General features: G+C 46.1%; 1 protein-coding gene across 1 annotated transcript in view; it reads left to right on the forward strand.

Moving 5' to 3' along the window:
• Positions 1-21833, forward strand: part of DMXL2 (Dmx like 2) — a 184600-nt gene that overhangs the window by 14890 nt on the left and 147877 nt on the right. The window contains 4 exon segments of the mRNA XM_044279637.1: positions 15054-15179; positions 15442-15516; positions 16816-16894; positions 19238-19391. Of these exon segments, the coding sequence (XP_044135572.1) occupies positions 15054-15179; positions 15442-15516; positions 16816-16894; positions 19238-19391 (434 nt within the window).

Below are 21833 nucleotides of genomic sequence, written 5' to 3' on the forward strand. Positions count from 1 at the left end.
GCAGCGTGTCCGGGCCGGTTCTTACTGGGAACAGGTAAAGAGTGGGGGGGTGCCTGTTCCCCACGGCCAGCCCAGGTTTTTGGTGGAGCTGGGCCTTTAAGAACCCAGCCTGCTGATGATGGGGGTGGGGTGTGTCTTGCTGAGCTGGAGATTTTCCAGAGACAGAGTGAGTGCTGATGGAGGAGAGTCTGGGCGCAGCACATATTGAAGGATAGCCCTGGGACCTGTGGTGCTACAAGCCAAAGGGGCTCTGGCCTGAGGGAGACAAAGGCAGATAGCCTAGAAGCCTGCAGAGCTGCTGTGGTCTGTCCAAAACAAGGTGACTCAAACCTGCTGTTTATTTTCTATGGAAGGACTTTTGTTCTATGCACTATGTGGATATGCACCTGTGTGGTCTGCACATTGCCTGTTATGCCGTTGGTGTGAATAAAGTCACAGTGTATCACAAAGACTGTCTATGATTGCCTCAATACTGCCGCCGCTACCGTAGCCTACCACGAGCACATCCCCACAATTGGTGGAGGATGCGGGCATTCCTGCAGTGAGGCAGGCCTGAGGCAAAAGTTGTGTTGGACTGCATGTCATATATCAGGCCTGCAAGTTTTATGGTTCCTGACAAGATGGAGGAGGCCATTAAGCACCTGATTCAGAGTAATGTACAGCAGCAACAGGCATTGTCAGGACTGGGGACATGTGGCATCCAACTGCCCTAGGGCATCCGAACCCATGGACTGCGGGTTCGCTCGCCGGTCCTCTTTTTATGCCCAACCGGTGTATATAGCTGACCCCCTGCTGGCGGCGGACAACCCTCCGGTGTGTGATGTCGTTGTTAATGGACACTCCGTGCAGGCCCTGCTGGACTCTGGGAGCCTGGTAACTCTGGTCCATGAGTTGCTGGTAACGGAAAAACTCCCAGAAAGGCGAACCCTTACCATTGTCTGTATACATGGGGATTGCAGGGAGTATCCCACCACTAAGGTTACCCTGGCAGTGTGTGGAAAGGAGGTACCACATGTCGTCGGGGTGGGGAGACGGCTCCCTTATGCCGCAATATTGGGGAGGGACTTTCCCCTGTTCTGGACTTTGTGGAGGAACGGGTTGCCTACCTATGGGGAAGGAAAATGTCCAGGTCCCGAGCCCGAGGACCCCGAGGCAGGGACCCCAGCTGTAGGGGTCACCGTAGAGGAGGTAGAGTGTAACCCTGACCGGTTTCCCCTAGAAGTATTGGCGGGTGAGACAGTAGAAAGTTCGTCCATCCTGGATCTGGAGGTACCCCGAGAAACCTTCGGGACCGCACAGCTCCAGGATTCGACGTTATTGCGGGCTAGAGAAGGTGTGTCGGTGGTTAATGGGGTTGCCCAGCGTCCCGGCGCCGATACCGTATTTCCTCACCTGGCCTATAACCAGGACCTGTTATATAGGGTAGACAAGGTGAGGCAGGAGGTGGTGGAACAACTGGTGGTGCCCCAGCCTTACCGGCGAATGGTCTTGGATTTAGCGCATGCGCATGTGTTGGGTGGTCATCTGGGGGTTAAGAAAACGCTGGAGCGAATTCTACAACGGTTCTATTGGCCTGGGATATATGAGGAAGTCCGGAGGTTCTGTCAGTCCTGTCCAGTGTGTCAGCTGACTAGCCCCCAACCTCACTATCGCAGTCCACTGGTACCTATGCCCATTATAGAGGTGCCCTTCGAAAGGATCGCCATGGATCTGGTAGGCCCCATTGTTAAGTCAGCCCGAGGTCACCAACACATCCTGGTAGTGTTAGACTATGCCACTCGCTATCCGGAGGCGGTCCCATTGCGCCATACGTCGGCCAAGGTAATAGCTAAAGAGCTCATGAGTATGTTTGCCCGGGTGGGGATACCAAAGGAGATTCTGACGGACCAGGGGACACCCTTTATGTCCAAAATAACAAAGGAATTGTGTAAGCTATTAAATATTAAACACCTGCACACGTCCGTCTACCATCCCCAAACCGATGGGTTAGTAGAACGGTTTAATAAGACCCTGAAGTCCATGCTAAAAAGAGTCGTGGCTAAGGACGGGAGGGATTGGGACTTACTGTTGCCCTATGTTTTGTTTGCGGTACGGGAGGTGCCCCAGGCGTCCACGGGGTTCTCGCCCTTTGAGTTGTTATATGGGCGACATCCCCGTGGGCTACTGGATATCGCTAAGGAAGCATGGGAGCAACAGCCTACGCCTCATAAAAGTGTGATAGAGCACATAGGAAAAATGCAGGACCGAATAGGGGTCGTGTTGCCGATCGTCCGTGAGCACATGGAAGCGGCACAACTGGGCCAGAGTCGGGTATATAACCGAACCGCCCGGGTAAGGACATTTCACCCGGGGGACCGAGTTCTTGTACTCGTGCCCACGGTCGAGAGTAAATTCTTGGCCCGGTGGCAAGGACCCTATGAAGTTAAGGAGAAGGTGGGCCCAGTTGATTACAGGATATACCAGCCAGGGAGGCGGAAGCCCGAACAGGTATATCATGTGAATCTACTAAAACCTTGGAGAGACAGAGAGAATTTGTTTGCAGACAGCCCGCCCTCTGTCGGGACGTCAGGGAGTGACCCGGGGTCACCAGGTGTTCCGGAGAGCGCCGCTGGGGTGACGATAGGGGACGGACTGTCGACCAAACAAGCACAAGAGGTGAAAGAATTTGTTAGTCGGAATAGGGACGTATTCTCTGACCTTCCTGGACGTACCACCTTGATCGAGCATGACATTGTCACCGAGCCCCGGGTGAAAGTCCGCCTAAGACCATACCGAGTACCGGAGGCTCGGCGACAGGCCATTTCGCAGGAGGTAAGATCGATGCTACGTCTAGGGGTCATAGAAGAGTCAAAGAGCGAGTGGGCTAGCCCGATTGTCCTTATTCCCAAACCGGATGGTTCATTACGGTTCTGTAATGATTTTAGGAAATTGAATGAGGTATCAAAATTTGACGCCTATCCCATGCCTCGGGTAGACGAGTTGATAGAGCGGCTGGGAAAAGCCCGGTATTTTTCGATCCTAGATCTCACGAAGGGCTACTGGCAGGTACCTCTGACGGAGGCGGCAAAGGAGAAGACGGCCTTTGTCACCCCGGAGGGGCTTTTTCAGTATAGGGTGTTGCCTTTTGGGTTGCATGGCGCTCCGGCTACGTTCCAGCGTCTGATGGATGTCGTCCTCAAGCCCCATCACCAGTATACCTCCGCGTATCTGGATGATATAGTCGTGTTTAGCCCAGACTGGGAGGGTCATTTGTCAAAACTTCAGGCAGTGATAGATTCTCTAAGGAAGGCGGGGTTAACTGCCAACCCAAAAAAATGCTCGGTGGGACTAGAGGAAGCTCGCTATTTGGGGTATGTGATTGGACGCGGAGTCATTAGGCCCCAAGTAAATAAAGTTGAAGCAATCCGGAATTGGCCCAGGCCTCGTACGTCCAAGCAAGTACGGTCATTTTTGGGCCTGATTGGGTACTACATGAGGTTCATTCCCCATTTTGCCACCTTGGCAGCCCCGTTAACCGGCCTCTTGAAGGGTAGAAAGTCGGTGATGGTTCGCTGGGGGGAGAAGGAGGAGGAGGTGTTCTCCCGTTTGAAGTCGGCCCTATGTGAGTCCCCAGTTCTGGTGACGCCCGACTTCAAGCGGGAGTTTGTAGTTCAAACAGATGCCTCGGGAGTAGGACTAGGGGCTGTGCTTTCCCAGGAGCTCAACGGGGAAGAGCACCCCGTGGTTTTTCTAAGCCGCAAGCTTACCCCAGCAGAAACCCGGTATAGCATTGTGGAGAGAGAGTGCCTCGCCATCAAGTGGGCACTCGAGTCTCTCAGATATTACCTTCTGGGGAGAAGGTTCCGTCTGGTGACCGACCACTCCCCTCTCCAGTGGATGAGTCGGGCTAAGGAGGGGAGCGCTCGGGTTACCAGGTGGTTCTTGTCCCTCCAGAACTTTAAGTTCACTGTTGAGCACAGGGCCGGCCGCTTACAGGGGAACGCAGATGCCCTGTCCCGGGTACACTGCTGTGCATGTGTTCACCCCCTCAGGCTTGAACAGTATGTTCAAGCCCTCAGGGGTGAACAAAGGGGGGGGATATGTAGGAGAGTCCCCGGAATAATAATGGACGGATGATACGTGCCACCAGAGGTCCTGGCCTCGGTGGAGTAAGAACCGGATCATTGCGGTTACAGCGGCGAATGCTGCTGGCGCAGCGTGTCCGGGCCGGTTCTTACTGGGAACAGGTAAAGAGTGGGGGGGTGCCTGTTCCCCACGGCCAGCCCAGGTTTTTGGTGGAGCTGGGCCTTTAAGAACCCAGCCTGCTGATGATGGGGGTGGGGTGTGTCTTGCTGAGCTGGAGATTTTCCAGAGACAGAGTGAGTGCTGATGGAGGAGAGTCTGGGCGCAGCACACATTGAAGGATAGCCCTGGGACCTGTGGTGCTACAAGCCAAAGGGGCTCTGGCCTGAGGGAGACAAAGGCAGATAGCCTAGAAGCCTGCAGAGCTGCTGTGGTCTGTCCAAAACAAGGTGACTCAAACCTGCTGTTTATTTTCTATGGAAGGACTTTTGTTCTATGCACTATGTGGATATGCACCTGTGTGGTCTGCACATTGCCTGTTATGCCGTTGGTGTGAATAAAGTCACAGTGTATCACAAAGACTGTCTATGATTGCCTCAATACTGCCGCCGCTACCGTAGCCTACCACGAGCACATCCCCACAAGTTATAATCCCTATATTAACAGTAGGAACATATAACTGTTTTAAATACCTATTTTGGCCTCTCTGCTTCCATAAAACACAGCTCTTAGTGGAGTGAATGTCTGTTCAGCTTCTCTGGCTGGTGAATAATAATTTCTAGCAATTCCTGCTAGGGAATTTCCCGCACAGGCTGTGTGTGAGGCTGGCTGTGATTGGTTTAGACTCCTGCCCAGCAGCAACAGTTTAACTCTATGCTTTCTGTTGCTTCTGCTGTGTCATTGAGATTACCTCACATCCATATAATGAATCTTAAAGGCATATTATCTTTTCTGCTTCTGTGAACACAATATATATATAACAGTTATATGACATCCGAACATGAAGTCACTGTAAATAACTCTGCTTTTGTCTTTAACACACAAATATAGGAACTGTATTAAGGTTATTGGAAGGTCTAGCTGTATAAAAACACAAGCTATAGTAGCAACCTAGGACAAGTCTTAGCTGGAGATTGTGCATAACAACTTGCCTTTTTTAGACATCTGCATCTCGAGAGACACCATGGGGGGTCTACAGACCACCATTTTCCGCAAGGAAACATCCACTAACTCACTTCTTCGGTGGGACAGTTGCCATCCTGTCCCACTGAAACGTGGGATCCCAGTTGGCCAATATCTGAGACTCAAACGCAATTGTTCAGAATCCCGTGAATTTACACGACAGGCAAACTAGCTCAGACAGCGCTTCCGGGCACGGGGTTACCCGGATAATACGCTGAGAAAGGCCTACCAAAGGGCCTGTCAGGAGACGCGTACCACCCTCCTACATCCCACGGTGGGTTCCACAACTAGCCCACAACAAAAGAAGTTACGTATCATCGGTACATTTGATTCAGCCGCTAGAGAAATTAAGGAGATTCTGGCACGCAATTGGGACACTCTCCTGATGGATCCAAATTTGACCGCTGTTGTAGGCCCTTATCCATCAGTGACCTTCAGGAGAGGGACCAATCTGAGGGACAAATTTGTACATAGCCATTACAATCCTCCCAAAAAGAAGACGTGGCTGGACCAACCGGTGAATGGCTGTTTCAAATGCGGTAGATGTAGCTTTTGCAAATATGTCACCCAGGACAAAGTGGTTACAATCGGCCCTGCGCACCCAGACCACCGTATACAGGATTTTATCAATTGCCGCACCGCAGGCGTGGTTTACCTCCTCACCTGTGAGTGCGGCATTAGGTATGTTGGTAAGACCCGTAGGGAACTACGGGTACGCATAGGAGAGCATCTAGGCGACATCCGCAACAATAGGGACACCCCAGTAGCAAGGCACATCCAATCCGCCCACGACGGGAGTTCATCGGGGATTAGGTTTATAGGACTGGAGGTGATCAAGAAGCCACCACGCGGAGGGAACTGGGATAGGAGAATTCTCCAGAGGGAGTGTTGGTGGATCTTCAGGTTGAGGACCACCAACCCCCTTGGTCTTAATGACCAGTTGCAATTCGGCTGTTTTCTGTGATTGCGTCAATATCCCTCTCCCCTCCACCAGTCTCCGTGATGGATTCTGGATATCCCTGTTGATCCTTGCCAACTGCATTATGTGCAATCTCAGCAATTTCTGCATTTTTTGCAATTTCAGCATTTTCTGCATTTTTTGCAATATTCCAGTTGTAGGTGTGGCCTCATGACCCCAAAGTTTTACTCCGATCACCATATATTAAGGGCCATCTGGTCATGGGACCATAGTATACTTTGCGGATCTCACAACGATACCCCCTGATGCAACTAGTTGCTTATGTTCTAAATCATGTATGGTTCGTTGGGTTATGTCTCCAAGTGGCCATCATACTCCATCTGGGCCCATCCACCTATTGTGGGCATCATTCGGATGTCACCACTCGTTAATGGAATAAATTAATTAAATATTGTCTTATTGCCTAAATTGGCAAATCACACCTTGCCTAGGCCTAGGGGGCGGCCTGTCATTTAATGCCCCTCTCTGAGGTCCCACGGTGTTGGTGACCCCCCTATCACCAACACAGGTGTAGTAGTAGGAGTTATCTATTGAGTGACTCCTCCCACCACCGCTATCCTCATCCTTGCAGCCGATGCCGCGCCCCATATGTGATGGCGCATCCGGACAATGACGTCCATTACAGCGTCACTGGAACTACGCAGCAGTCGGACTGCCCATTGAACTATTGCGCAAGCGCCGGGACGGAGGCGGATCGTTGTGTCACCTGACATGCGATTGTCACATGACGCCGACCGCACTCCTCACGCACAGCCAGCCTGCCTCTGGATTTAAACTGACTAGCGCTCAATGTAGCGCTGACAGACGCCGATACAGAAGCGGTCAGTCCACCTGCACTACCGCTTCACATGGCATTCGCCATACGCGCTCCATGTTGAAAACTGTAAGTTAACTCTTAAACTCTTTTGCCATATCTGCAATGGTTGTTGTTAGACACAGGTTCTTAATGGATTGTATATACGTATATTTTTCCTAGGTATCTGGACTGTTTTGGACTATACCAGTCCAATCAGGTCTGCGCAACCCACAGGGCTACCCCTGTTTACCCCTCCTTCCAACCTAGATATTTACTACCTTGGGCTGAGAGCGCTGTCTCTTATGCCTTATGCCTCATGAACAGAACTGTGAGTAAATCTATGATCCATGTGACATAGCTATTTAGATTAATGTCAGGTTTGGTACTTGAATGGATTTTTCTTTGTCATTTTTGCTGTTCACAGGTGTCTGGACTGATTTGGACCACACCGGTCGAGTCAGGTTTTTTAACCAATAGGCCCTATAGATCTAGGTACAATATCGTAGGGTGGTAGGAGTTGAGATACCAGCCTCCACTCTTTGACCCCTGTCCCCTGAAGAGTTAAGGGGTCTATTTGTAGTAAAGTGGAGGCACCCTCTATACTTTGATATATTCCCGTAATAACGAAACGCGTAGGGACGGGACCCTATATACAGTCATGTTAAAAAATTAGGACACCCTTTGAAAGCATGTGGTTTTTTGTAACATTTTTAATAAAAGGTTATTTCATCTCCGTTTCAACAATACAGAGAGATTAAAGTAATCCAACTAAACAAAGAAAACTGAAGAAAAGTCTTTTCAAGATCTTCTGTAAATGTCATTCTACAAAAATGCCTATTCTAACTGAGGAAAAAGATAGGACACCCTCACATGTATTCCCTCTTAAATTGGCTCAGATCTCACACAGGTATATCACACCAGGTGCACATAATTAGTAGATCGTTACTCTGCATGTTGAATGAGGCTTGCCCTATTTAAACCTCAGACATTTAGTTTGGTGTGCTCCTGACTGTTGAAGTGAGAGTGAGCACCATGGTGAGAGCAAAAGAGCTGTCAGAGGACTTCAGAAAAAAGATTGTAGCAGCCTATGAGTCTGGGAAGGGATTTAAAAAGATCTCAAAAGATTTTGAAATCAGCCATTCCACTGTCCGGAAGATAGTCTACAAGTGGAGGGCTTTCAAAACAACTGCCAACATGCCCAGGACTGGTCGCCCCAGCAAGTTCACCCCAAGAGCAGACCGCAAGATGCTAAAAGAGGTCTCCAAAAACCCTAAAGTGTCATCTCGAGAACTACAGCAGGCTCTGGCTACTGTTGATGTAGAAGTACATGCCTCTACAATCAGAAAGAGACTGTACAAGTTTAACTTGCATGGGAGGTGTGCAAGGAGGAAACCTTTGCTTTCCAAGAGAAACATCGAGGCCAGACTGACATTTGCCAGAGATAAAGTTGACAAAGACCAGGACTTCTGGAATAATGTTCTTTGGACAGATGAGTCCAAAATTGAATTATTTGGACACAACAGCAGAGGACATGTTTGGCGTAAACCAAACACAGCATTCCAAGAAAAGAACCTCATACCAACTGTGAAGCATGGAGGTGGAAGTGTCATGGTTTGGGGCTGCTTTGCTGCAGCAGGACCTGGTCAGCTCACCATCATAGAATCCACGATGAATTCTACTGTGTATCAGAAGGTGCTTGAAGAACATGTGAGACCATCAGTTAGAAAATTAAAGCTGAAGCGGAACTGGACCATGCAACATGACAATGACCCAAAACATACTAGTAAATCAACCAAAGATTGGCTGAAAAAGAAGAAATGGAGAGTCCTGGAATGGCCAAGTCAAAGTCCAGATTTGAATCCCATTGAGATGCTGTGGGGTGACTTGAAAAGGGCTGTACGTGCAAGAAACCCCTCAAACATCTCACAGCTGAAAAAGTTCTGCATTGAGGAGTGGGGTAAAATTTCCTCAGACCGATGTCGAAGACTGGTAGATGGCTACAAGAACCGTCTCACTGCAGTTATTTCAGCCAAAGGAGGTAACACTCGCTATTAGGGGCAAGGGTGTCCTATCTTTTTCCTCAGTTAGAATAGGCATTTTTGTAGAATGACATTTACAGAAGATCTTGAAAAGACTTTTCTTCAGTTTTCTTTGGTTAGTCGGATTACTTTAATCTCTCTGTATTGTTGAAACGGAGATGAAATAACCTTTTATTAAAAATGTTACAAAAAACCACATGCTTTCAAAGGGTGTCCTAATTTTTTCACATGACTGTACATATATCATACCCATTTCCCCCATCTCACTCTAGCAGCCCTTATTATCATCAGGACTAAATTGTTGTCCCCTTAGGGCTACCTAGGGCGACCTAATAGGGCTAGGTTCCGGACGTGGCCACCCCTTGCGGGGACAGGACCCCGTGTTAGGAGGATACCATAGGGACTTATAGGCCAAGTAGGGCATTAACAGGGATAGACTCTTCCCTGTAGCCCCTTGGAACCCTGGTATCACGGACAAGAGGACGTGTCTCATAACACAAGCAGCTCCTCCACCTCCTGTGCACTGGAGTACATCTGTCCTGACTGGCACTCCCGGTAAGATCTACCCTTCACTTTGCCTTATGGCATCATTTTAGGTCTACGGCACCTGCCAAAGACCCCAATTTTGTGTTTAACTGGTGGTCAGCTCTGACTGAGGGACCTACCTTGTGGGGACTCACCCACGTGAGCCCCACACTGTTGTCTGTGTTGTTTCGTCTAGTAGGGGCTTGTTTTCCCAAGTCTGGGATCTTAATTAATCCTAATAAACTTTAGTTTTTTATAATACGTTACTGCCCCTCATCTCTATTCACAAGTCTTAGCTGGCCAGCTACACATGGCATTTATTGAAGGTAGGTTCACACCTCAGTTTAACTCATCTGGCTGGCTGTTTCGGCAGAGAAAACAGCCTGTCAGAGTTCACTGGATCTGGCCTAGCCGGGTACTGCCATTGACCGCCAGACCCCATTAACTGTAATGGGATCCGTCAAGTTTCCAACATGAGTGCCGGATTTTGGCTGGACACAAACCGCTGCACTCATGCCGGAAACCATCTGGATCCCATTGTAGTCAATGGGGTTTGGCAGTGAGTATCGACAGTATCTGGTTAGGGCGGGTCCGGTGAACTCTGGCAGGCTGTCTTGTGCTGGAACAGCCTGTTAGATCAGTTAACCTGAGGTGTATGGTGAGAAGAGGGTGGGATAATGCATCCCTGGTGCCATATTCAACAATAAAACCTTAGAAAATAAATAAATGAGACAAACTTCAATATGGATGAAAAGGCCGCAGTCTTTATTAAATTCTTGGGGGTTACATAACTCAACCATTTTCAAACCAATATAAAATTCATATTGAATAAATATTAAAATCCTTTACTGAAATAATCAGGTAATTGACCAATCCTGAAGCTGTCCAGTATCTCACCGACTCACTTGACCTGAGAAAAATAATAAGAAAAGAAACAAGGGGGGGGGTAGAAACACCACAAAAATCCATGTTTCAATGGCACCATGAGGTGCAAAGCCCATTCAGGCCATGCCCCTATCATTCCTTCTCTGTGGGCCACCGTACAGTTGAAAATAGTGCATAGCTTTGCACTTTAAGACTAGTAGAAGAGATGTATCTGTTCCATAATCTTCCTCAACTGTAGATTTATTAACGGAATCTGATATTTTCTAAGTATTTTGTGTGTTTTAGTAGTTGTGTATTCTTAAAGTGAATGTGGCTTCAGAAAACCACCTATTGTTTAAATCACATTTTAAGCTAAACACTGGCTACCAATGAGTTAAAAACCGTGGGGGGGTCTGCAGGGGGTAGTCATGTACACAGTTTTTTTGTATATTCTAACCTGAAGCGTCCCCATCACCATGGGAACGCCTCTGTGTTAGAATATACTGTCGGATCTGAGTTTCACGATGTAACTCCTATCCGACAGTATATTCTAACATAGAGGCGTTCCCATGGTGATGGGGACGCTTCAAGTTAAAATATACCATCGGATTGGAGAAAACTCCGATCCGATGGTATAAAAGGGACTCCTGACTTTACATTAAAAGTCAATGGAGGACGGATCCGTTTGCAATTGCACCATATTGTGTCAACGTCAAATGGATCCGTCCCCATTGACTTGCATTGTAATTCAGGACGGATCCGTTTGGCTCCGCATGGCCAGGCGGACACCAAAACCGACTTTTTTTTTTCATGTCCGTGGATCCTCCAAAAATCAAGGAAGACCCACGGACGAAAAAACGGTCACGGATCACGGACCTACGGACCCCGTTTTTGCGGACCGTGAAAAAATACTGTCGTGTGCATGAGGCCTTAGGCTCCTTTACAAGAGCTGAGGATCTAGGCAATTATAAGGAATGACTCCTTGTATTAACACTCAATCCCTATAACTGTGCCGTGTAAACATTCTGCTGATCACCTGATGAATGAGCAAACGCTTGTACATCTGGTGATCGCATCTTCTTCTTTGCGGCACATAAAATCATTGCTTGCCGGTAGCACCTCGGCCTGTACAGACGGGGGTGCTACCAGCAAGCAGTGAATCGTTATGGGGACAAGCCATCGCTTTAGCTATTCTTCACCTATAGGGCACTCCCATATGCCTACGTACTCAACTTCTCCAAGTTTGCTCTGTTCTGAATTGGCAAAGGGATGAAAGCCGCGGCCAGACACAGTTCTTGGGTGTCTTACAGTATCTCCTGAGAATAATAGAATAGGGCTTGTAGAAAGCCAGCATGCCCAATACTTCTTTCTGCCATCTGGGAAAAGTTGGGAGACCCCTATACACATTATTATACGGTGAGCTGGTCCCGCTGAAATCTCAGCTTGATCTGACATTAATCTGACATCAGATTTAGTATGAGGCCAGATTTAGTCCTGGGGGAGGACAGGACATGTTTGGGTGGTCTCTCGCTGTTAACATGAATGGGAATAAAGCATACCGCCAAGTGAAAGTATTTTTCCCAAATTAGTCTGCTTCTTCTATTCATCAGTCGGCTTTGAGCTGACAGTTTTGGTTTCTTGCCAGAAAGATATTTTTATCTTGGGAACCTCAAAGTGCTTAGAAGTGTTACATGGATTTGCCACCCGGCTCACATCCCTAATTACAGCTGTAGCGAGAAATATCTCCTTTGGAAATAAGTTGATGCACTCTAAAATCCAGATTCTGTTTGAAGATGGGTATATAGCTGGAATACGAAATATAGGAAAAATTTATATTTTTTTAATAATGTTCCAAAATGCTAAGTCTACATATGGATATTGACCAGCCTTCGGTTTGTCCCGGACATCATGGAACCAGTCCTACTACCTCATTTGACTCGGGAGAAGGGGAGTGCCATCAAGAGAACACCCGTCGCACACTGCCCACATTACACAACATGCTCTTCAGGCTATCCTGCAGCTCCCCTGGCCAGCTCTATCGCCAGCTCCCTCCCCCATCAACAATGTTAGGAGCTGGATGGGGCGATGGATCTCCCATGAGAAGCAGTCAACAACCACCTTGGCTATGGATCCAAATTGAAAAAACTTAAAATGGCATGCCACAGAAGGATATCCAGCATCTGGATGACCATTACTATGACAGAGTGGTGGCCTGTATCACAGCAAGGGGAGTTGCCACCCACTATTAAAGGGGATGTGTCATCTCAGACATTGGTGGCATATCACTAGGCCACCTTTCCATTCACCTCTATGTGACTGTCCGAAATAGCCAAGCCAGTGCTTGGCTAATTTAAAAATCCGATAGAAGTGAATGCACAATGCATCCTTTTCTTTGGGAGACCTGTTCTTGAGATAGGAGTGGGTTCCAGAGGTGGGACTCACACCTATCTGACATTGGTGGTTAGCGATATTCTACTAATTCCTAAGGTAAAACAACCCCTTTAATGTGTCCCTGCCTCTGTATGTACCCTGCTGCAGAACCAAAAATATAGGGTGCACCACATTGGTTTTGTGATCATTGACCAAGCACCACTAGAAGACTTTACTTTCTCAATATCTGCTTAATTGCATAAAATTTTCCAGTTTTCAGTTTTGTTTGTTTTCTGGTAGTGAGGGCCGCCCTTCAATAAGAGTGGGATGCCATGCCTCAGCAGACAATAAGTCGACCTGTGAAGAGCACGAGACGTCGTTCTCCAGCTGTAACTGATGCTCAGGGCCACATGACAAGTTACTGTGACAGTGACATTTTTGTGGGGGTATACCCACCACTGCTGCTGGCTTTGTTTGAGATGAGGAAATCTCCATTGCTGCTTCTACTTATATGCCCTACTTTCATGATATAATGTCATTGTAGAGGGAACTTTTTATGTTTTCCATATATTTCACCCGAAAGCCAAATATCCCTAACTTTTTGTGAGTAGTGTGCCTGTGCCTGTTAAATAATGAAAGGGATGCAGTGTACTCAGAGAAGATCGATGGGGGTTCCTGGAGTTGGACCATAACAAATATGATTTTGATGGCCAGTTTTAAGTATGAAAGTCCTAGAAACCCCTTTAACCCTTAGGCCTTTAAATATGGTGCCCACTCGCAATCGCAGCAGGTACCATAGCTGCTGGGTCTCTGCTGTTTCAAACCGCAGAGGCCCGCGGCTAATGTCTGCGACCACCAATAATAGCGAGCGCAGGATTTTAACCCTTTAGATCATTGAGGTTTTGGGGTACAGTGTTACAAGCCTCTGGAGATTCAGCTGATCCTATAGGTTTTCAGTGGGATTCAGGTCTGGAGAAAGTGCAGGCCACTCCATTTGAGGTACCCCAGTCTCCAGCAGCCGCTTCCTAATGATGTGACCTCGATGATCTGGTGCAATGTCGTCCATGAAGATGAAATTAGACCTGTATTGTTCATGCAGAGGCACAATGACTGGATTAATGATGTTGTTAGTAGTATGGTCTTGTCACTGTACCATTCACAAAGTGTAGGGCAGTTCTGTATGGACTAGAAACACCTGCCCACACTGTAACACCACCACCACCAAAGGCTCATTTGGTGACAACAGTGGCTGATGCATAGCGCGCTCCAACATTGGCAGCCATCATTTCTGCTCAGCGTGAATCAACTTTCATCAGCGAACAGCACTGAGGCCCACTGGTACCTCGTCCAGTGTAGATGCTCCCTGGCCCATGTAAGACGATGACACCTATGGTCAGGTACCCTTGGAGGTTGTCTAGCATGCAGACCACGCTGATTTAAACAGTTTTGAATGGTGTGACATGACACTTTGGTGCCTCTCACCTCCCTTAAAGGGGTTATGCAGTTTGTTTAAACTGATGATCTATCCTCTGGATAGATCATCAGCATCTGACTGGCAGGGGTCCGGGACCCCCGCCGATCAGCTCTTTGAGAAGGCAGCGGCGCTCCAGCAGCGCCGCGGCCTTCTCACTGTTTACCGCTGGCCCAGTGACGTCACGACTAGTATCAACTGGCCTGGGCGGGGCTAACCTCTGTTCACTTGAATGGAGCTTACCCCGCCCAGGCCAGTTGATACTAGTCGTGACGTCACTCGCTTCCTTCTCAAACAGCTGATCGGCGGGGGTCCTGGGTGTCGCACCCCCGCCGGTCAGATGCTGATGATCTATCCAGAGGATAGATCATCGGTTTAAACGAGCATAGCCACTATACAATGTACGGCGCTGTGCTTGGTGAGCTGAGAGAAGGCTGCTGCACTACTGTGAGCACCGCTACCTTCTCAAACTGATCCTTGGGAAGTCCGAGGTGTCGGACCCCCACAGATGAGATACTGATGACTTATAGGATAGGTCATCCGTAAAAAATAAATAAATCCTGGAAAACCCCTTTAATTCTAATCACTTATCTCTTCCTTACTTACACCTATTATTATTGTACTGGCCGTTTAGATCTGAGTGTGATTTTTGCAGGCCATAATTTATAAAATCCCATGATCTAATATCACACATTTCATAGTCTGTTGTCATGGTTAAAGAAGTATTTCTTGTAGTCATATTTAATCTTTTTCTTTTCTCTGCAGGCCTATGGATCCGGCTGTGATATTGTTATACTATCACATGACTTTGAGTGTGTTCAGATTATTCCTGGTGCTAAACATGGAAATATCCAAGTCAGTTGTGTGGAGTGTTCACAACAGCAAGGCCGGGTAATGTGGTGGTGTTTTTCACTATGAATTATTGTTATGTGATGTAATAGAGCTACATGTGACCCATTATCTTCTTATCTTGGAGAGTCTGACATCAAGAGGAGGCTAGATTTATACCAGAATATTCTACTTGTCATTTTTTTTCACTTGTTGGGACCATTTTTTTTTTTTAAATCTTTTTGTAAATTTCATAAAACTTTAATAAACATAATTAAACATCAATCAACATTTCATTCATAGTGAATCTGTTTTTCTTCTCCAGATTGCTGCTTCTTATGGAAACACAGTTTGCATTTTCGAACCACTTGCTACAACTAACTCTTACAAAAGAAATAGTGTAAGTTGTGAGATCTTGTATGCACTTCATTCTTGCTCGAAAAATGTACTAGGAAGTGAATTGTTCACACAAGAAAACATTAGCAGTGTGATCTTAAAGTGCATTTAAAGGGGTTCTCCAGTTTCTAGATGTTGATGACCTATGCTCTGGATAGGTCATCAATATTTGATCGGTGGCCTCTCTGGTGGTCAGGATTGTGGGAGTGCGAATAGTCCAGCATTATTTTCTATAGTGTGCAAGCTCGGCCACCGCTGCTGGATTGCAGTGTGCTCGTAACCATGGAAACGTCCAGTGTATAATGTGATGGAAAAATGAACCCAGCTCGTAAAGGAGACAATATGGACAATCACAATACATTCGTAATTGTCTTGTATTAACTTTCTCTACAAACTAAATGCTATTTGCAAGACAACACCTTTAACTGAAGGGACTGTAAAGTTTGATATTACAGTTAAGGCGACTTTCACTTTAGCGTTAATGTTTTCCAGTATTGAGACCCAACATGGGGTCTCAATACCGGAAAAATAAACGCTTCCGTTTTGTCCCCATTCATTGTTAACTTAACAGAACAGAATGCTCCAAAATGCCTTTCATTCCGTTCTCATACCGGAGAGCAAACCGCATGCTGTCCTGAGATGTGGAGCAAGTCAACGGGGACGGATCCGCCATGACCTACTATGCTAGTCAATGGGGACGGATCTGTTCTCAATGACACAATAGAAATCGGATCCGCCCCCCATTGACCTTCAGTGGAGTTCATGACGGATCCGTCTTGACAATGTTAAATATAATACAACCGGATCCATTCATAACAGATGGTTGTATTCTCAGTAACGGAAGCGTTTTTGCTGAACCCTGCCGGATCCAGTAAAAACACTAGTGTGAAAGTAGCTTAAAAGGAACTTGTCATTAGTTTTTAATAACCCACTAACTCACCAGTAAGTCATACTTCTGCTGTTTAGGGGAACATGTCTGTTCCAGGATTATGTATATAAGGAAGATTACATACAGAGTGTGCTGTATCTCACTTACCAAAGGGGTGTCATAAGTCCAGAAGTGGTATCTGACGCATGCGCAGTGTGCAGATAAAGCTTAGACCAGTAGTTCTCACTTCACTGAGCATGGTCTGGATCCCGACAGAGTATAAGACTTTTTCTTCCCCCCCCATGCTGGTGGTTTAGAGTCCAAAGATCTAGTAACATATAAACCTGTTTACCAAGTTTATTACATGTGTTTGTCATTGGTGGTACATCCGTTCATATGAACTCTAACATGTTATATCTTTTATTTGTTGTCTAGCAACTTAAATATCAGTGGATTCGGATGGGTCAGTTTTTCCTCAATTCTGTGACCTACAATTTGGCTTGGGACCCTCAAGGTAAGTCGCCTTGTTTATTCAGGCACATGGTTGATTTTCAGTATTGAATTCAGGGTGGTGTCACACACAGCTTGTTGTGATCGTTTTCTGAGCCAACACCAGAAGTGGATCCAGCAGGAAGAAGTATGGATTCCTCCATTATATTTCTCCTTCCCCCTCCAACACACTTCTGGCTTTAGCTCAGAAAACTGGATTGAAAACTGCCACAAAAAGCTGTGCATGACAGTGCCCTAATTGGGATTTTTTAGTTTTTCCTTTTGACCTTCCACCCATTCCCTTCTTTTTTAGGGCTTTTGCACACAACCATGGTTTGGTTCCACATCCGTGCCGCAGTTTTTGCATCTCTGGGGCGGACCCATTCACTTCAGTGGGGCCGCAAAAGATGCGGACAGCACTCCGTATGCTCTCCGCATCAGTTGTTCCGTTCCGTGGCCCCGCAAAAATTATAGATCATGTCCTATACTTGTCTGTTTTGCGGACAAGAATAAGCATTTCTATGCGGAAGGCACACGGGCAGCATTCGTGTTTTGCGGTTCCACAATTTGCGGACCACAAAACACGGCACATTTGTGTGCAAGAGGCCTTATACAAATTCTATTCTGCGGTGCTGAAGGATTCTGAGTAAAGATTTAGGGCTGTTTTTTACGAGCGGATGCCATGCGTGTCATCCGCTGCATAAAAGACAGCCAAGCCCCGCTTGGGAAAGCAGAGACACGGAGCATTAACATGGCTAATAATGCTTTGTGCCTCTCTGTGACCTTTTTACTACAAAATCAAGGTGACAACTTTATCTTAATGTGATTTTGTAATAAAACGGTCACAGAGAGGCATGGAGCATTATCAATCCTGTTAATGCTCCGTGTCTGCTGTCCGGAGCGGGGCTTGGCTGTCATTCACGCTGCGGATTCCACGCACGGCATCCGCTCGTGTGAAAGAGCCATTACTGACTCCTGGTTTTACTTTAACATCTATTTACGGTTTTAGGGATTCATTTAGGAGGGAACCTGTTCTAGGAAACTAGGCTTGTAGCCTGTATCCATTACCCATCTTGTATGGCACTTTATTATTGATGGTACTGGAGTGCATATAGCTTGCTATATATGTGTTGTACAGGAATGGGTAGTGATAATCCTGCCGATGCTGTAATTAAAAGGAAGGCGTCATCAGTAAATTACCTATTGTTTAAATCACGTTTTTATGTTAAACATATTTAGTTTTTTATTTTTGCAGCATTTTTTATTTATTTTTTGCATAATAATTAGCAAGGGGCTGACCCATTGAAGGGAATAGGACAGTTCATCTGTAATTATTACACTTGCTCGTCCCTGCAATGTTGACGGCGCAAAGGTAAACAGAGAATAGAGTGCATTCTCTCCAAACAGCTAATTGGCGGGGGGACAGCAGTCCGCCCCCCCACCAGTCAGGTATTGCTGACCTAGCCTGAGGATAGGTCATCAATATTACGAAAGCAGACAACCCCTTTAATATATTTTAGACCCAGTGGCCAGTGGGAAAATTGCATTATTATATAAATCTTTTTAAAAAATATATTGACACTGGAAAATGTTATATTGACAACAGAAAAACATTTAACGAATAGGTCATTTTCTGACAACACATTCCTTTAAAGAGAGTGTGTCATTAGAAAATGACCTGTTATCAAAGTCATGTTTTATGTTACTCATATTTTTTAATGTTTGGTAATATTTTTTATGCCACGATTTATATATTAAAAGAAATTCTTTAAATCCTGCAGTTTTCACACTGACCACTAAGTCTAATAAAAAGGGTGCACATCTTGGTCTGTACAAATCACATTTCAGCAGTCCTCTCATTGTCTTCACAGGCAGGATTTCAATAACCGATATCACCTACGTATAGATATCACAGAATCCACCTTTTACCATAGGTGATTGTCAAAGCCTATCTTCTCGCTCCCGACCTCTGCACAGGTCACAGAGAAGGCCTAGAAAAATCTCCCATAGAAATTAGTGAGGCTCCTCCAGATTAATATGTCTATGGTCCATGTGACTGCTGTAAAGCAGATCTGTAATTGCAGTTAAGAACAGCTCGGGCAAGATATCAGCCCCCATAAGCATGTTCGGGAAACAGAATAAAAAAAAAATCAGAGAATAAAAAGAGATTAGAAAAAAATGGTTTTAACTGGCAGAAAAAAAAAATGACATATTCCCTTTAATTACTTTCCCGTAGACACATGCCAAATTTGGGATGAGACTGCAAAATAGAAATCAAGGCGTCTAATGATGGGTTGAATGTAAGAGGTATCTTGTGTAACTCTGGTGCAGTTATGTTATCTCCTGTATAACCATGAATGATCCGCAGGTAACAGACTGCTGACAGCCACTAATTACTTACAATTATGGGCACCACCCTCCAGTGATATTCTAGAAGAGGATGAGGAAGATCTTGACAGAGATGTCATGGAGGATAAAGTTCAGCCTGCCTTGAACGACTGGAACTGTATCTGGCAATGCAAGTAAGTTGAGAAGTGACTCTGGTCATGCTGCGGCAGTTCTGTTCATGTTCTAAAATTACAATTGCCGTCTCTTATGTGACATAACGTGTTGATATACTAATGTCCTCCAGGAGGGAGGTATTTATCAGAGTATGCCGGCCCTATTAGGCAGGGTTGAGCAAAAACGCTTCCGTTACTGATAATACAACATTGTATTATCTTTAACATACCCAAGATGGATCCATTATGAACTCCATTGAAAGTCAATGGGGCGCGGATCCGTTTTCTATTGTGTAACATTGTGTCAGAGAAAACGGATCCATCCCATTGACTTGCATTGTGGGTCATGACTGATCCGTCTTGCTCCGTGTCCCAGGGCGGAAAGCAAACCGCAGCATGCGGTTCTTCGAGTCCCTTGGAAGAAGAGTGCAGGCTTACACAGAGCAGCTCCATATTAATGCCCGTCCTTCATCATACATGGAGATGACCTGAATGTCTGTAGCAATGGCTGTGGTTTTTTTTTCTGAACTTTGTAGGTCTAAGGTTTACCTGTCTAAATGCATTGTCATATTTAAAGGGAACCTGTCACCATGAAATGCAGTGCAGTCTGCATGTTATAGAGCAGGAGGAGCTGAGCGGATTGATTTACCATTTTTTATGGGAAAAGATCCACTAAAACTAGTAATTTATTGCATAAAATCTCAGAACTCAATAGCTGTCTGGAAGTCTTTGTGAACCATTCCCCATTATCTATGAAGGTTTTTTTCTGTTTGCTTCAACATCTTTTAAAGCAGGGGTGCACAACGTTTTCTGGCTGGGGCCCACATTATCGGACTGAACCAATGTCAAGGGCCCAAAATAAAATTTAAAAAGAACCTGTCACCGGGATTTTGTGTATAGAGCTGAGGACATGGGTTGCTAGATCGCCGCTAGCACATCTGCAATACCCAGTCCCCATAGCCCTGTGTGCTTTTATTGTGTAAAAAAAACGATTTGATCCATATGCAAATTAACCTGAGATGAGTCCAGCGTGAAGGAGCTCAGCACCGCCCCGCATCCTCAGAATCTTCTCCTTGCTCCCCGACGTCAGAAAGCTACAGCACCATAATCTTGTGCCGCGCCGCGTCAAAGCAGCAACAGGGGCAATGGTTGGGGGGTATCTCTGTAACTAGCTGGTGGGAGGAGCTATAAACTAGCTGGGTGTAGTAAGGGCGGGGCTGGAGCTGTGGCAGAGAAAGGAGAAGTGCATCATGGGTTTGGTTGGATACAGAAACAGGAAGTGCTGCATACAGGATGTAAACCCGAGTGATTTATTACATCTATTACATACTGAAAACAGGTCAGGAGAGTCCAAATAACAAACAAAAATGTTTGCGGAAGACGTATGTGAGTACATGAGCAAATCTGTTAAAAACCATAGTAATCCTGGAAAACCTACTTAAAGGGGTCATCTGGTTCTTGGAGGGAAGAAAAGCCACAAATGTTATGAGAACAAAAAAAAAAACACCACTCACTTCATCAACCTTCTGCTAATCCTGCTCAGACGCTCTAGTGATCCCCTGCCTGTCTTTATCTTAAAAGGGAACCTGTCACGGGGATTATGTGTATGGAGCTGAGGACATGGGTTTCTAGATGGCCGCTAGCACATCCGCAATACCCAGTCCCCATAGCTCTGAGTGCTTTTATTGTGTAAAAAAAATACTTTTTGAGTCCTGTACATGAGATGAGTCAGGGACAGGACTCATCTCGGGTTAATTTGCATATGTATCAAATCGTTTTTTTTACACAATAAAAGCACACAGAGCTATGGGGACTGGGTATTGTGGATGTGCTAGCTGCCATCTAGCAACCCATGTCCTCAGCTCTATACACAAAATCCCGGTGACAGGTTCCCTTTTAAGCTTCCAGCAATCTAGTAGGTGACCGCTGCAGCTAATCAGTGACGTCAGTGGTCGTGTGCCATGGTGGACCCCTGGAGCATCAGAAGTGTTATATATAATTGTATTTATTTATAACGTGCTGGGGGTGTCTTGCTTTCTCCCTACACTTGTTCACAGCCTATGAACTTCTGCTGCATTGTGTAATTTACTACATGTCCGCAGCCAGTGTGAGTTGCCCACCCTTCCCCCCACTATACACTCTGAAGGGAGGTCAGAACAGAGAAAGATGGCAGAAAAATGCAGACTGCTAGGCCGTTTTTAAGACTATTAAAGTCTTTAAGAGGGGGCTTAATTTTCGTTTAGGAAGCACGTGAGCTATAAAAAAAAAATAATAAGTTCAGTGCAAGCCATGTACCGTCACACTGAAGGCTTGGACACTGTATTGAGCTGCCCTTGCGATTTCATGGGCGGTTTTATATTCAGCTAAGTTAAAGGATTTCCCTCTAAGCAGCGTTGACCCTCGGCTACTTACCTCAGAACTTGGTGATGTATCTAAATGGAGTAATGTAGAGTATGTATTTAG

Source organism: Bufo gargarizans, chromosome 2, assembly GCF_014858855.1.
Source record: "Bufo gargarizans isolate SCDJY-AF-19 chromosome 2, ASM1485885v1, whole genome shotgun sequence".
Lineage (NCBI taxonomy): Eukaryota > Metazoa > Chordata > Amphibia > Anura > Bufonidae > Bufo > Bufo gargarizans.